The sequence below is a fragment of the Otolemur garnettii genome, unplaced genomic scaffold, assembly GCF_000181295.1.
Source record: "Otolemur garnettii isolate 467f Iridium unplaced genomic scaffold, OtoGar3 scaffold00056, whole genome shotgun sequence".
NCBI classification, from domain to species: Eukaryota; Metazoa; Chordata; class Mammalia; order Primates; family Galagidae; genus Otolemur; species Otolemur garnettii.
Window position 1 is genome coordinate 1,767,159 of NW_003852451.1, and position 17,796 is coordinate 1,784,954.

General features: G+C 36.5%; 1 protein-coding gene across 15 annotated transcripts in view; it reads right to left on the minus strand.

The window, feature by feature from the left end:
• AFDN (afadin, adherens junction formation factor) overlaps window positions 1–10,818 on the minus strand; it is a 100,062-nt gene extending 89,244 nt beyond the window's left edge. For 7 of the 15 annotated variants that reach the window (XM_023514618.1, XM_023514621.1, XM_023514615.1 and 4 more), the window contains exons 1-4: window positions 10,592–10,818; window positions 5,999–6,114; window positions 4,046–4,209; window positions 306–466 (exon numbers count right to left, since the gene is read on the minus strand). In XM_023514618.1, coding sequence (XP_023370386.1) covers window positions 306–466; window positions 4,046–4,209; window positions 5,999–6,114; window positions 10,592–10,811 — 661 coding nt within the window. In that variant the 5' untranslated portion in view covers window positions 10,812–10,818. The remainder of the gene's footprint in view (window positions 1–305; window positions 467–4,045; window positions 4,210–5,998; window positions 6,115–10,591) is intronic. The other 8 variants (XM_023514617.1, XM_023514614.1, XM_023514623.1 and 5 more) reach the window with 5 other exon arrangements.
• Between the last annotated feature and the right edge of the window lie 6,978 nt (window positions 10,819–17,796).

The following is a 17,796-nucleotide window of genomic DNA, read 5'->3' on the forward strand; positions in this document are numbered from 1 at the left end:
CAAAATTTAGTGATAGGTACATAGGGTTCCTTGTATCTTCCTTGCTTGTATATATATGAAGTTTTACAGAATTTAAAAAAAAAAGAGCTGTATTGGGTGAGAATATGTAATATTAAACATATCCCTGTGTGAATAGAAATCTTCTACGTAAGGCAAAAGTTACTTTGTACTAGATTCATACAGGACACATCTGTTATGAACAGGTTACATTCCCCTCATTGCTTTACCTCACACAGAAGATAAAAAGTGTTAAATAATACTCATCATAAAAGACAAAGCAGAGAAAAACACTTTAAAGTTTATACCTGAATCAGGCCGTCCATCTGAGCTCCGAAATTCCTGCATTCTCTTTTCTAATTTTTGTTGCCGCCGTCGTTTCATAACCACTTCAGGATTAGAAATTGTTCGTGTAAAGCTAGTTTCAGGCATATCTTTGTAGACCTCAGCAGCCAGTCGAGAATTCTCACTGTGGAAAAAAAAAAAAGTCATCAATACTTTAGGTACTTTTTTCTTATTACAAATAGATATATTACAATCATACAAAAATCAAAATGGCAGATACCATTTGGTGACGTTAGTATCTAACAGGTTGGTAATATATTATGGCCATATGCTAACTACTATGTGACGAAGAATATACTTTATCTCAATACGAACTAAGTAGAAATCTACAATTAAACATTACGTTGAGTTTATTAATAGAACTAAAAATGTACAGATTATACATTTCAGTAATTTCTGCCAGTGTTATTTTTAAAAAGGCCAAATGATATTATGCCATAACATTCTAACATGAACGAATATACTTTCTAGCTTAGTAAAAACCTCTCTTAAAATTATACCAAGTCTTGAAGAACCAAAATTAAATAGGATGATTTTGTAACACCTAATGATTTTCCAACTTTTACTTTATTGAAATTAAACTTTTTTTTTTTTTTGAGACAGAGCCTAAAGCTGTCCCCCTGGGTAGAGTACCATGGCATCACAGCTCACAGCAACCTCCAACTCCTAGGCTCAATCGAGTCTCCTGCCTTAGCCTCCTAAGTAGCTGGGACCACAGGCGCCCACCACAGCGCCCGGCTATTTTTTGGTTGCTGCCATCATTGTTGTTTGGTGGGCCCAGGCTGGATTCGAACCCACCACCTTAGGTGTATGTGGCTGGTGCCTCAGCCACAGGCATTGAGCTGAAATTAAATTTTTAAAACAAAATTGCTCTACCAGTTCCTGTGGAAAAGTCAAATGTATAGAATGATGAAAGGAAAACAATATTAGGTAAGACAGAAAAATTAATTTATTTGACAAAATTTTGATAAATATACTTTAAAGATATAAATTTTAATCATAAAATAATTTAATTAAAAAAACAAGTCAAGCTTTTAATAAATGAAGCTACTAGCAACATAACTCATTTTTAGTCCATTTTCTTAATGAAACAGTACGTCACCCCACAAAGTAAAATGGTGAGAACAAATCAGAGCTTTTTTTTTTTTTTTTAAGAGACAGAGTCTCACTTTATCACCCTTGGTAGAGGGCTGTGGCATCACAATTCACAGCAATCTCCAACTCCTGGGCTTAGGCGATTCTCTTGCCTCTGCCTACCAAGTAGTTGGGACTACCAGCGCCCGCCACAATGCCCAGCAATTTTTTTGTTGCAGTTTGGCCAAGGCCGGGTTTGAACCCGCCACCCTCGGTATATAGGGCAGATGCCCTATTCACTGAACCACAGGCATCACCCAAATCAGAGCATGTTTTAAACTCACCTTTTTTGCTATCTTTAATTTACAAGCAATTTATCTATGCAAATTTTTCTTATATAACTGCATTAAATAGAGCCTTATTATGAAATACTAGACTAAAGTCATTACATAAGCATCACTGCCTAGCAGATTAATATCTAAACCCACTTTGCTGCAACCCAAAATGGACCTAAATTTTATTGTAAAGTATACATTTATTCACTGACAAATGGTTAATATCCACAATACATACAGAACACATAGAATCAATCAAAAAATGGGGAAAAGTCATGGAGAGGCCACTGTAACAGAAGAATATAAACCAGTTGTTCTCAACTTTCCTAATGCTGCGAACCTTTAATACAGTCCAAAGGGATAGTGACCCACAGGTTGAGAATTGCTGATATAAACAGTTAATGAATACGTGAAAAGATGTTGCCTTATTATTGATAAAAACAAATGCAATGCCTGGAAGGCATTATATACTATGGCGTTATATTTTCTGTAACACCCAAGAGCTGCAGGATGTAAGGAAATAAGAGGTCTCGTGGCTGCACAAGAGCAAAGGGCAGGGCGCTGATGGCTTCAGAACATATGAAAGCTTCCAAACCTATTACCTATCCATTCTCCCAGGAGGCACCCTGAGAAAATAATCAGATGCCTTTCCAAAGTCACAGAACAAGGACATTCACTGGGGTATTCACAATACCAAAAAAACTATAAACAAATTACAAGTTCATCAGAAAGAGATCAGTTACATACATTATGGAAGAACTGTATGATAGAATACTGCACAATCATCTAAAAATGTTTTTATGAAAACATAAATATCTTTCTGGAAAAATATGAAAGTGAAAAATCTAATTCAGAAGCCTGATTACATTTGTTTAATACTGCTCCATATAAGCACATACAGTATATACAAGGTACATCTGTACAGAAAAAAACAAACTAAATCATGGTTCTCTTTGGGCCCATGTAACAACAGATGAATATTCTTTTTGGTAAAAATATATATATACTATTAACATATATTAATTATATATTATTAATATATTATTTTATTTACATATATATTTTAAAAAATTGAGATAGTCTCACTTTGTTATACTTGGTAGAGTGCATCATAACTCAAAGCAACTTCAAATCTTGGGCTGCAGCAATTCTCTTGCCTTAGCCTCCCTAGTAGCTAGGACTACAAGTGCCTGCCACAACGCCCTGCTATTTTTTTTTGTTTAGCAGGCCTGGCTGGGTTCACACCCACCAGCCCCTAACTACTGAGCTATGGGTGCCCAGTCTTCTTTTTTTCTCTTCCTTCTTCCCTCCCTCTCTCCTGCTCTCTTTCTTTCTTTTTTTAAGAGACAGATTCTCATTGCCATCCAGTGCAGTGGAGTGCAGTAGTACACACAGAGCTCACAGCTCACCATAACCTCCACACTCCTGGACTCAAGCTATTCTCCCATGTCAGCCTCCCAAAGTTCTGGGACCACAGGTGTGAGGAACCAAACCTGGCCTTATGTTCTGACTTTGTAAAACATGTATTATTTCAGCAATAGAAAAAGAAGCAATATAGAGAATACTACAGAGTCAATTCTAAGGCAAGAGCAATTGCCTAAGTTAGTAAGAATCTGATAAATAAATGAAGTAACTATAAACAAGTGAAAATTGCCAAAGGTGAACCGGGAACAGAAAAGTCCACATTAAAAAGGAAAGTACAGCTTCTCCTATGATCTCTGTTCTGTTATAATGAAAACAGAGATTTCCCTTAACTGTAAGGACTCAAATACCAGTAGACAGGCAAAGTCCATCACAGTGGTGCTGGTGAGACACTATAAAGAATGGGAGACAGGGCCAAAGGGAAACAGATTGTGATATGAACCTTCAAAAAAAGAAACTGCTTTTCTCCCTGGCCTTGCCAACCTCTGACTAGGTGTTAAGTACATTTGAGGTACCTAAGAAACCACTGTTGCCTGAGTGATTACAACCACTGAAATGAGAATGAGAAGAAAGGGCCAACTAAAGATGAAGAGAATAAACAGTAATATTAACTAGAGTTTGCTTATTAGCAAGACTGTGAGTGCAGAGACTCTTCTCAAGCTCAGCCTGACAGGTTGTGTCACCTACAACCCTTGCTTAGGTAAGATCCTCTATTCTCCCTTACTACAGAAAACCTGAAATGTACCCAAGTAAGTGTCTGGACTGATATTCATCTTTTCCATAATTTACCTTGTGATTTGGCAACTTTGTTGCATTAAAAAACATTTGGTTTGGAGCACAAAGAAATAGGAATAGCTCTGTAATTAACTTACATGTCATCCCCTTGGAAAGGTCTCTCGTCTCTATCCGACGCCTGTCGCGATGCCTCTTTTTCTCGCTTCTTCTTTTCCTTCTTTTCTTTCTTTGAAAGTGTCCTCTTGAAATTCTGGATAACACCTTCTTTTTCTTGTTTGTCAGGTCCATTACTTTGAGCCTTCTGATAAAAGTAACATTACCACCATGGTGACCATTACACAGAAAACTACCTATAGCTTAGTAACTCCATCTCAACCAGCCAAGAATAAGCTAGTAGAACAGGAAAAGGTCTGGAGTAATGGAAATGCACTTTATCTTGATTGGGCTGGCAGTTGCATGGGTGTATTTATCAAAACTAATTGAATTATATACTCAAGATCTATGCACTTCAGCAGAAATTTTATCTGAATTAAAACAAGCAAAGAAGCAAACAAAAAACCAAAGCCAGAAATAAAACAGAGTAGAAATCATGAAATTTGATTTTCAATACATAAAACTCCAAATGATTTACATAAAATAACTTTAACAACTGAAACCTAATGAAATTACAGAAATAAAGAGTTGAAATCATTACTTTACAGAAGTTTTTCTTTAACTTCAAAAAAAATGTGAAGAGTAGCCACAATAAACTGGCTTTTATGAAGCAGTCGTAAGTACTGTGTGTAAAAATTTCTAATTTCCCCAAATCTTTGCTATTTGCCTTCTTATTAATTTATATTTTAACCCACAACCATGGCCTGCTTAAAATGACAAAGAAATACATAGTTTTTAATATGAAAAATTAAAAAAAGAATAACTATTATTACAATACGACAGAAAGCTGCTTTTTGTTTTATATGTTAAGGGAGAAAAGAATGCTACATTTCTATTTCCATTCATAGATATTTATAGCCATTTCACTGATCCTAAGAAGAGTTCTTATACATGTCAATGAGGGTCTGTGGTCCACATTTAAGTATACAAAAAATAACATCAGCTACATGGAAAACAAAATAGTGGATAGATGTCCTTACTCTGTATGAATTTGCGCAAATACAAGTCACTAAAGCACAGTAAAAAATAAGGTCAAGAATATATTTTGTGTATCTATCCGGGTCTCTCTACCATAAAACACTGGCAGCATTGCACAAAATGAAAACTTCCTGCTGCTAAAGTGAATAATGGTAGTCTTTTTCCCATCTGTTGGAGAAAAAATTAAATGTAGGATTTTTCTCCAAATATTCTTAACCTTTGCACATTTGCTATCAATTGTCAATATTGAATTCTTATGTAAGATGCTACTTGATTTAGCACAGAACTATAGTCATTTTGAAATTATTCAATAATTCATATCACAATCTGTTTCCCTCTGGCCCTGTCTCCTATTCTTTATACTGTCTCACCAGCCCCACTGTAGATGGACTTTGCCTGTCTACTGGTATTTCAATAATTTCAAATACTATGCAATACTGCAGTATTCCACAAAATAAGAACAGTAGGACAGAAACTCCAGATATCCTAACACTTGAGAAAGTTTTACAATTAGTTCACTGTATCACACAACGATACCCAAGCCTTACTAATTCCTAACTTTGTATATAAAACATGAAAAGGTTTTAAATGTACCTTAAAAGTTCACACAAAAACAAGTTATCAATGTTTTATTTTCCCTTTTGATTTTTATTAAAACAATTTTGATTATAAAATCTTGGGGAAAAAATGGAGCTGATTACTTGATCATAAATCTCTCAGTAACAAAAGCATTCGTAACTTTTCTTTGAAAGGTGAGAAGCAACATCTAAAATTATTGGAGGAAACAAAGGATAAAGCAGGGAGAAAAGGGCTACTTTTAAATTATTTCCTGGGAGAAGGATAAAAGAGTTTAGGAAGAGAAGCAAAAAGGAGAAGGAACTGTAACAACAACCTATCATCTCCCGCCTACCAGGCAAGACTGGCCCAGGACCAGAGTCAGGGTCAGGGTCAGCTCCTACCTTAGGGGGAAGGGCATCGTTCTCGTTCTTAAGAACAAATCTGCCCTCTCGATCATCTTTGTTCCAATTCAATTGTACAACTAGAGGTTTCTCTTCTATATCCAATCTTCTTTCTTCTTCAAAACATGAAATGAAAAAAAGAATAAGCCATGGTTATTTAATGGCACTACCTAATTAGCACTGTGATATGTATTTAATTTTATAGACATAAAGTACTTTTATTCAAGTACCTACTGACTGATGAAAATGTTTTGTTCAAAATGTTAAATCGAAGTATAAATTCATCATTATTTTGTTGCTACTCTATGTCTATTACCATGTATTCAGACACTGGACAGACAGTGACCAGAGGCAATTCCCCCATTCAGTTCTAATTAGGAAAATAAGAGAAATAGACATGAACTAGGAAAAAAAAAGCATACATGGTTTTACTGTAAGTCTACTTCTGTAAATCAAATCATCTCACACACTACTAGAAAACGAGGGAAAAATGTTAATGTTAACACAGATTCATATGAGATTTTTCTCATACCGTTAATGTCATACACTACCAAGCAACGCCAGCGTCTACTGTCATTCTTAGAAGTGATTACTGCACTATTTCTCCTATTTCTGTTTCCAAACTTGCCAACTCCAACCCTCACATCACCTTCCACCATAAAGCTGCCATCACTTTTTTTTATATAAAGTGCTATGTTTGGTATATTTCTTTCATTATTAGAAACATTAACAAATCTCCAGGCACATCAATGAGGAACATGGTATCCCACTGAGATGGTATCCCTGAGAGCCTCACACAGCCTGACCACCTCCTAGAGGCCTACAGGTGGCTGGATGCTGGGAAGAGGAGGAGGCACTGAAGGAGGCACCTGCTCTTTGCGCTGAAACACTCATTCCAGGTGAAGACAGTCAACGGGCGGGAGCAGGCTACAGTTCTGAGGCTGCAAAGCCCCATACCCAAGGGAGGCAACACTTGAGGAGCCCAGGTACTCTCCTCATCCTCCAGAGAAATACATTCCCTATGCTGGCACTTTTGTGTTTGAACCACTGTCACAAATTTTTACAAGTGACCTACCCAAATCTTTCTCTTAAAGTCTCTACCTTTTAGCATACAATCTGGCAGAATGTAAGATTTTTCAAGAATGTATTTCAGAAACACCTGTTTAGGGACGGATACCCACAACCTGAACATCAATAAAACAAGACCTAGCACTCTGAGGGTTGGTTAAAAAAATAAAATTCATCATAAAATGAAAATATTCAGCATGAACTGACCACTTACAAAGTTGATTCCCTATTCAAACATCACTCCCACTGGCCAGCCATGCCCACTGCCCAGCATCCTGTCATGTCACCCCCAGTAAGAACACATGTGATGGGTGTACTGTCATGCAGACTAACTGCAAAGTGAAACCTCATACCCTGCAGAAAGGGTCAAGAATACACCAGTCTGATGCAAGTGATATTAAAAAAATTATAATAAGCATAAATTCATAGTGAGAAATGAAGATCAGGCAATTAAACTAATTAATAACCAAAGAGACAACTGATAAGGATGATGGTAACACAGGTTCCTTGCAGGAGAAAGTTCTGATTTTCCAAGGATTGGGAAGAATTTTGAGGAAGGTCAGTTTAAGTCCTGAACCCATTCCAATCTTCATGATCATGCCCAACAGTGAAACAGAAACTCAATAAAGAGCCTCACATGAAGTCTTTGCTTTGTCAACTAGTCCATCTATAGTCCAAACTATCACTATTAAGTATGAGATAGACTGCATTTTTTTTTTGCAGTTTTTTTTTGGCGGGGGGAGGGGGGCTAGGGGGAGGCAGGGCCGGGCTGGGTTTGAAACCTCCACCTCCCGCATATGGGGCCAGTGCCCTACTCCTTTGAGCCACAGGCACTGCCTGAAATAGACTTCATTTTTTAAACAAAGGTCTCTATCAAACAATTTTGATCACTATTAACTATGAAATTTGATCCCAGTTTTACATGTGTTTATTTTAAGGGGCCTTTTATAGGAACTAAGTACCTTTGGATAAGAGGACTCTGGTGTATTAGTAACAACATATTATAATAAAGACACTATGTGAGGCAGTACAGACCAACAAGCACTCTGGAGCTGGACTATCTAGTAAAAAGATGCCCAGAACATTTATGACCAGGCTGCACTTGAAGGAAAGGAGGGGTACAGGTTGTCACAGAAAACTGTTGGAAAGGCAGAAGGACAAGCATCATCAGTGCATAAGGTGTCTCACTATAGCCTCACCCAGAGAAAGGCGACTCTCTAATTTGATAAAGCATCTTGAATGCAATGCCAAAAATTTACATTTTAAGTTAGCTAAAAGTATGAGAAATGAAAATCAAGAGAAACAAATTAGATATAGAACAATAAATCTGAACTCTTTCCATAAACCAAAATTATCAAATTGTTCTGTTGCAAATTTTAAACTAGATCAAAATCCTTCATACTGTAACTTTTTAAGAGAACTAACATGAAGTCCAATCATGAAAGTAAACCAAGAACAGGGTAAGTTATTCTGAAGCATGTGGGACTGACCACTGAATGTAAACAGTACTGTGGGTCCCACAGCACCTTCACACAATTCAGGTATCTTCTGCCTTAGTGGTTTCATAATTTTTTTTAAGTAGCATAATCCTTTTTGTACATTTCCAATTGAATCCACAGGAGGAATCCTACTACATGAAGAAAAGGATAAAGGCAGAGTTTCTTTGGTGGGTGAAGTAGGGCTGGAGCCCAGGCTTTAGCCCACGAGGCTGTGATATGCGAACACACCAAGTATATTGTGGGCACTGAGGTGTATTTTAAATTTTCAAGGGAAACAAGGTGCATCTAGCGGAGCCTGAGGGAACTTCTGGCTCAGGTGGCTCCTAGCCCACAGGAGATGGAGTGGACTACAGCACTGTAATCAACAGTGAGCTCTGCACAAAAACCAACATAGATGAGAAATGAGGGCTTCTGGGGTCCCAAAACCCTGCACGGCCCAGGAGGTACACCTACCTCACCAGGGAGCAATTGTGATCAAGAATAAAATGAAAATTTTAGTTTTCATTTTATGTTTACTATTTTTTCAAATACCTGCCAGATTGTTGGTTGTTAAATGCTTACTAACTTTACTATTAATACTCGATAAAAAAACAAAAAACCATCACACATTTCCTTTGGCTAGTGTTACCATTAAACAATTACTGAGACACTAAGGTTCCGTGGCCTTCCCACACCCAGGGGGGAAGGGGAAAGCCGCTGCTCTCAGCACAGCAGCATGCAAGGGCAGGAGAGTGAGGAGGAAACAGTTTCATTTTTCTCTAACCATGGTTGTTTTGTTTTCACACCTTACAAATAATATATTTTACTTTTTAATTAAAAACAAGACCAATAAAGAAAAGTTAAAGGAAAAAACATCCTTTTAAAATAAATCAAAATCATCAGATTTTTAGCTCTCATATTAAAATTTTACATAATATTCCAAAGACCTCACTTGATAATATTCAGCTAGCCAAACAGCACAGACAGAAAAAAGGGTAGAAGTGAGAATGATTTTTTTCTTTATAACCTACTGACAAAGATTCTGAGGTAAAGAAAATACTCAACCTCAGAGAATCATCTAAGATGAGAACATCTTCTACTATGAAGTTTAGTCTTGTTATCATTTATGATGGGGACACCTTATAACCTTAAAGAAGTGGGGGGAAAAACAGCTGCCTCACATATTACCGGAAGGAAAATATCTAGTCACATCTGAAAATCCCACATGTAACAAACCTTTTAGTTAAATTTCAAATATACAAGAAAACTGTACTTTTGAAATAAGTAGTGTTGAAAAGGTTTACAGATAGAACTCAAGGGGTATTCAAATTGGATTGGTATTATATATAATCCTTTATTTGCTTCACTAACCTGTACTTTTTTTCCAGGTTACTAAACTTCTCTAAGGCACCCATAAAAAATTTTGTAAATTTCTACATTTCAAATCAGTCCAATTTAAGCTATTGTTTGAAAAAGCTATATGCAGTATAAAACATTTTCTGAAATTTCTAAAATTAATACAAGGAGAAATTACTAAATACATGTTTCCTCCAGATACCCAAATTATTCCCAAAGAATAATGAAAAAAATGTACTGTTTCAGAATGCAAAAATATTACAGCAAGACTGATTAGTCATACTCATATAATATTAAACTGGGTAAGAATTATAAATTATAATCGTAACATTAAAACTGATACACAAGAATTACATAAAACATTCTCAAAAAGTAGGCAGCATTCTACACTACCCATGTATGTGACACTCCAATATGTTAGATACTTTCTAATTATCTTTGGAGGAATAAGCGTATTAATATATTCATTCTAACTTTAGATAAATTTATGTGCCAGAGATTTACAAGAACACTTGAATACTTCCTAGGGATAAAAAAGTTTTAACATCCTGTTACTTATTCCCTCAGCCTCTCCAAAAAAAGAAAGAGGGAAATGAGATGTAAACCAGTGATGTGATTAAAATGCTCCTGAACAAGCTACCCATTTGCAAGTGAGTCACACCTCTACCAAGCCCTGCCTGTGTGTACTGACCTCCACTGACATGCACTTCATAGAGGGAATACTTGGGAGAAGATAGCATTCGCATATCAGGTCGGAATTTCTCTGCGAGAGTTTCAATCACATCTTGGGTAGTGGCAGTACTAGAGACCCGAATACATTTTGTTGCAAAGTTTCCAGCAGCTTTATCTTGAAAATAAAATCTCATCACTCCATGGAACTCCAAATCCTGAAAGAAAACAAAATGATACATTGTTTGAAAAATATTCAGAAGTTTTACTTTTTCTAACAAAAATAAATGAAAAAGACTAGTCATCATTTTTTTAGAAGTGTTTCTGTATCATAAACATCTGAGGCAGAAACTAAAGTTTTTGGTTTTAAAGTTTAGTCTGTGACTTTGGACGAGTTACTTATAATTTCTCTTGGCTTTATTTGTCTCATGTGTAAAATAATGGCTTTAAAGTAGTTCATTTTAGCAACAGGTGACATCTACTGAGTGATCAGCAAATGCCAAGCAGGTAGAAGATACACATGATTTGTTTATGTCTTTGTAATGCTCAGGTAAATAGATAATATTGTTAAACCCTAGTTCAAGATCTGGTAATCCAAACTCACAGAGCATGGAGTACGTATATGGAGCTGGTATGTGGCAGATGCAGAATTAAAATCCAGAATTAAACTCCATAGTCCATGCCTACACAGCCCCTGAGGTCCCATCCAGCTCTGAGATTCTAAAGCCTAAATAAAGACTCTTTGTTAAAAGGAAGGGGAAAACATTACCACCCAATTCTACCATAAAGTGAATAAATGAAAATAATTTTTGCAGAATATAATTGTGATTAATTTTCAGTATGAACTACTTGCTCAAAATCAATGAACGTACTATATATTTCAAATTCCAATGAAAGATAGCCCCTCCACAAAAATTTCGTGCTCTGAGGTGGGCCTAAGCCCACAACTATGGGATAACCTTTCCCATTATTTCCTACAACACAGAATAAACATAACTCTCAACAAAATTTCAAAGAATATTTTAATTCCTGGGTCACTTTCACTGCCTCAAACAAGATTCAAGTTTTAGTTGTCCAAGTGGAGTCATCCTCAATTCTTTTTTTTCCCTCATCCTCCACATTTAATCCATCAAAATACATCCAGAATACAAGCAAAATCCTGTTAAAACCAAGTTGGAACACACATGTGTCAGTCCCCAGCTTGGCACTTTGTGATGGCTTTCATTATCTTAGAAGTCAAAACATGACTGTGGTGCTCAAAATCAGTCACATTTAAGCCTTTCTTTCTTTATCTTTCTCCAAACCACTAGCCTTTTATTTACTAGTAATTGTAAACTAAGAAGCATTTATTTGAAGAAAAATATGAGAAATAGGATACAGGTTGAATATCTCTTACCCAAAATGCCTAGGACCAGAAATGTTTCCGATTTCAAGTATTTTCAGATATTTGCTAGAACATGTGTATTCCATGTACACTTCAGCATACCCAACCCAAGCTCTGAATTCCAAAATGTTTCCATGGGCACTTCCTGTGAGTCTTGTATCAGCACTCAATCAAGGGTGTCCAACCTGCAGCCTGCAGGCCACATGCAAATTATCTGAGGACTATTTGGCTTATCTGTGGTGTCAGATCCTGCCAAAAGTATGCACAGACCTTTTCTTTTGCTCATCAACTTTTGTTAGTGTTTGTGTATTTAATGTGTGACCTACGATAACTCTTACTCTTCTAATGTTCAGCAGAAAAGAAAAAAGGTAGAAATCCCTGGTAGATGTTGTAGCACATCACCTTACATATTTTCAAGTTAGGAATATTTAACCTGTGTAAGAATGGGGTTAGCAACTACATGAATTAAAACAAAATGAGACAGTAAGACCCATTTCTAACTCTGAAGTTTTCTGTGCTTGCCCACACTGTCCCACAAGGAAGTATGGTTCTCCCCACTCCCAGGGGAAAATACAAAGTTAAGGAGCAAATGTGTCTGAAAACAACTGAATGCAGCTTTTGGAGTAAAGGAGGGCCATGGTTATCGAGCATGCCCTAGGAAAGTTTAAGAAGTTAGTAAAATACATCTGTCTTAGCAGAAGTCCTACTCTGGGCTCTCAGAAATCTTACCAATCGCCTCTTAATCTTTGCTGGATTAAGGCAAAGAAAGCGAAGCTATGCTTTCTAAATGCCTCCACCTCTATGTTGGCCTGGCAACCCTAAAACTTTTATAACTAAAAACAAACGTGAAAGATGCTCATAAACTATAAACTATCAATGAGAATTTGCCATTAGTAGCAGCCAGTGCTCAGTCACTCGGTGCCAAGCACTATGCTAAGCACCTGCTACACTCCCTCCTGGCTCTCCTGCACCCCCTTTTCTCCCTGCATATGATGGATGTGCCTCTCTAGAATCATTCAAGAATCCTCCACTTCAGCTCCACTGTTCCCTGTCCACTACTCTTCCAAAGACTCATACAACAACTTTAGAAAACAAAAATTACCATATAAATTTAGTTGTATAAATTTAAGTTTTTATCATGGGAACCATGATTTTATCCCATGATTTTGACATTTTAACCATTACCAACCACCCTGACGCCATCTTTATACTATAACTAAAAGTCTCATATTAACTGGGAGAACCCCTGGCTCCTCCAAAAGCCTCACCCTTATAGAAAAAGTTAAAACAAAAAAGCAAATTAATCACTATGCTTCTTAATGATTTCACTAACAAAGCAGATATATTATATCATTTGTGACAAAAATTAAAAAGGCTAGGTGTACTTAAGGATCCCAACAAACATGAAAGCACCAGTGTCCCTGAGAATTGTCAAAAAATAATTCCAAACTACCAGATATTAAAGAACCAAAGAAAAACAGAAGCATCACGTGTGGATGGCGAAGGAGGGAGGGAATGCCCAATTAACATCAGCAAAATACAAAGGAAGAGGCAGGAGGATGGGTGGAGGGAGGGTGATTGGTGGCATCACATCTATGGTTCATCTTATAAGGGTACATGTGAATCTTCTTAAATGAAGAATATAAATATCTTAACACAATAACTAAGAAAATGACATGAAGGCTATGTTAACCAGTTTGATGAAAATATTTCAAATTGCATATAAAAATAGCACACTGTGTACCCCATGACAGTATCAATGTACACAGTTATGATTTAATAAAAAATAAAACACAAAGGAAAAAATCCAGAATGAATTTTTGGATTGAAATTTTGAATTTTTTGATTCTTTATCCAGAATGATAAAGAAATAATCAACTTAATCATTTTCATGAAAATTCCTTACCTATAAATTACTGCCTTTCATAGTAAAAAAGGAAACTGCAAATAAGAAATCTCCATTATTAATGTGGCCTCGCTACTTACTGTACAGAAAATATTAAGAAATAAAAGAAAATAAAATTTTAAAAGATACCCACAGGAGTAAGGAGATACTGATGTCTTCACCAAGAAGCAGTATCCCTATCTCCTGAAAAGTAGCAATATTCATTTGATGTTTTTTAAGAAACAATTCTGCAGATTCTATTAGCTAAATAAAGTAGGCTTTTAAAAACAACCATTGTTTGACTTTATTTGCACTACAAAGATGTTGATAAGTAATTTAGTTTGACACCCAGGAATTCCTGAGTAAATCTGTTACCAGAATATCCCTTTACTAAATTAAGATATCAATATTCTGTTCAATTATTTAGCCACAGTCTTTTTATTTTAATTTTTTATTAAATCATAACTTTGTACATTGATACATTTATAGGGTTCAGAGTACTGCTTCGATATTAACTACAGAATCTTATTAAACCTAAGAAGACCAGTAAAATCAAGTTCCTAAACTTGAAAAGTGGGCATGTGGTGACCAAAGTAGCAAGCAATAATAATTATTAATTTAACATATATGAGGGGTCAGGTACTAAGATTTACATACTTAACTCCCCAAACTAAGAGTTAAGTCACTAAACTAGAAAATAAGATGGAGGGTCAGGGTGGGGGGAGTTCCAAAAAGGTTAAGTCTGTGTGTCCATGGCCACAAGTACATGGCTTACCGCAGGAGGGCTAAAGTGCAGTGGGCATTAGCAGGCCCCAGACTTGAGCCTACACCACTATGCTCTTCCTGCTGCCTCTCCTGCAACAGGCACTTTGTCAGCTAAAGAGAGTTTTTCTTTGACCTTACAAAAGGTCCTAGAAGAGTTCCTGAATAAATGAAAGAACAATTGAGAGAAGCCTGTGGTTCAGAGTTAGTAGTAGCTTTCGACCATCACCTGCCAAGGCAGACTACCGGAATCAGGTATTCAGACTGCTCGCTGCTCGCGCTGGACTCCACAGCAGCTCACAGCCAACACAGTGCCTGATCGAGCTCATCAACCATGTCTACACACCTGTCCAACACACAGTGCCACAAAAACCAGGGGAGGGGGGCACAGCAGGCCACGAACAGGTTCACATTTGAATGAGTTACGTAAGGTTTATGTGAACTCAAATGTCTTCACTTTTAAAATGAAAACAATAAGCCTGTTCTGAAGATGAAACAAAATACTATACATAAAGCAATTAGCACACTACCTGGCATACATGCTCAACAATTAGAAGTTTTCTTCCTTTAAAATCTCTCCCACTAGAATAGCTTTTCTGAGACAAGGAAATCTTGTTTTCATTATTCCAGATCCTCCCTCAGGATCCAATACAGCGCTTTGCACATAACAATAAAACAAATTTGAGTCACAATGTGAAAAGACTAAATCTGATTCTTCCAACTGTAATTGTTCTTTCTTAATTGCTAAGAACCCTGGAAAACAAAACTGTAAGTTTGTAATAAAGTCATAAAATCTCAAGAGTAGAGTTAACACTCTAATAATGTTGCATCAGCTAATCCCATTATAATTTTACAAAGTTTTCTTTAAAAAATAAAGCACCTCTCCCTCCCACCTTAGTGCTGATTATACAAACTGCCCAAAAGCAAAGAATTTTTTTTTTTTTTTTTAAGAGATAGAGTCTCACTTTGTCACCCTCAGGTAGAGTAACATGATGTCTTAGCTCACAGCAACTGCAAACTCTTGGGTTCAAGTGATTCTCTTGCCTCAGACTCCAGTGTAGCTGGGACTATAGGAGCCGGCCACAACGCCTGACTACTTTTTAGAGACAAGTTTCTCTCTTACTCAGGCAGGTCTTGAACTCCTGAACTCAAGTGATCCAACTGCCTCAACCTCCCAGACTGCTAGGATCACAGGAATGAGCCATCGCGCACCTAGCCTAAAGAGAGATCAAAGAATATTAAAATAAAAATCACTGTTATAGGTTCTCCAATACCTAAATTAAGTGCCTACTAGATATACTTAGCAGCATATTTTCAGAAAGAAGTTTCTGTTTAGAAGAGGTAAGATAAAAACTGCCAATAACCACTTGATCAGTACAGTCAGAGTATAATGCTTATCTCAATAATTTAACTCAAAGAGAAGAAGATAATATAACAGCAGCTTGTTTCCTTTCCTTAATGGTTATTTCTCCTGACAGAAAACAAGTTATTCTGATAGGTATTTATCTTAATATAAACTTTTCCCTTAATAATAATAAAATAGAATAATAATTGATAATAATATAAATAATCCCACAATGATTACTCCAATATTAAAGAACAAACTGCTTGGGATCAATTTAATGATAACTCCAAAGCAAAATTCTTATATTTATAAGAATACAATGGTCCATAAAATAAAAAAGAAGGATACATTATGAATTACTGAAGAGCCAATGCAAGAAACAAAGAATTAAAGCTGGAAACTTTCTTTTAATACCTTATCAATATCTCATAAATTAGTGATTTATAAAATTGATAACTGGCCTTCATTCCAAACCAGTCAAAATTTACCAGGGCAACCCCAAACCTCCTTCTGATAAAGCTAATCAGAACAACTCACTCTAAAACTTACAGAGGTCAGCCATGCATGATACAGGTGGTCAGCCAACACCATATAGCCATGCCTTCAACACACACAAGCTACTAGTACACCGAACTATCAGCTGGACCACAATAGCCATCTGAGATGCTTCTGTTAAAAACAGTAATAATGAAATATTTCCAAGCCATAAAAAGAATTAGTAATAACACTAGGTATTAACAGTTTCAGATAGGAGATGGAAGAAATATTTCAACATGAGGTTCTGAAATCTTACTTGCATAAACACTATTTTTCTAAAACACTAGTATTATAAGAATACTTGTATATCATTACCTGAAACTATCACAAGACAGATAAAAAAGACATGTTAAAAATAAAAGAATGACCCTTAAATATCATCACCAGGCTAATGCATACACCTCCCACTATACTCATTCCCAAAGGATATTTTTCCTGACCCTTCCCCCGTAGTCCCCTTTCCTGTTGGTCAGGACATAAACCCTATGAGTTTTAGCATTGTTTCGCTACAGGGTAGGTAGGATGTGGGTTTCAAGTCAGTGCTGAACATAGAAGAAAATTCAGTTGTGCATGTTTTAAAGTGAGTGGTTCTGATTAGCTTTATTAGTTTTCCTCTGAGCACTGATTATATTACCTTATAATCCCCCACCCCACCCCCGTGCCTCTCTAACTACAGAAGTTTTCTAAAAGAATTCAACAATTTGGCTTTACTTTTACACTCCATTTCTTCACCTGTAAAATGGGGTTACTAACAGTACAGGCTTCCACAGGGCACCAACACACTGTAGACAGGAAATGTAAACTGAGAGACAACCAACTGAGCAACTTAGCAAAGGCAATCCAAACCCAAGGACAGAGTTTGCTCTATACCTGCACATGTGTACTTTGTTTTTATAATAAAATGACTCCATTATATTTATTCGGTCTGAAAATAAAGACATAAGCTCTCACACCTGGCAATGAGCACCTGTGCAATGTGACTCAACCACTATACCCCAGCATCTTGAGGCCTGATCACCAAATCTGACAAAAAACAAGTTCACTGACGTGAGAAAGGTCATTTTTCAAGTGAGGAAGAAATAATATAATAAAACACAAAAGAGAGCAAAAGCACGCTTATCTGCACAGAGCTCCCTTTTTATGAGCACTCACAAAAATCCATCCAGTACCCAATCACCTAAACATTATAAATAAAGTTTTCTTCCTGAAAACACAACCTGCAGTGGAAACCAATGAACTAATATTTTCAAATTGCCTCAGTTACACTGCCAACCTTACCTGCTTAACAACTGTCTGCTCACGTGTGTGAGCCAT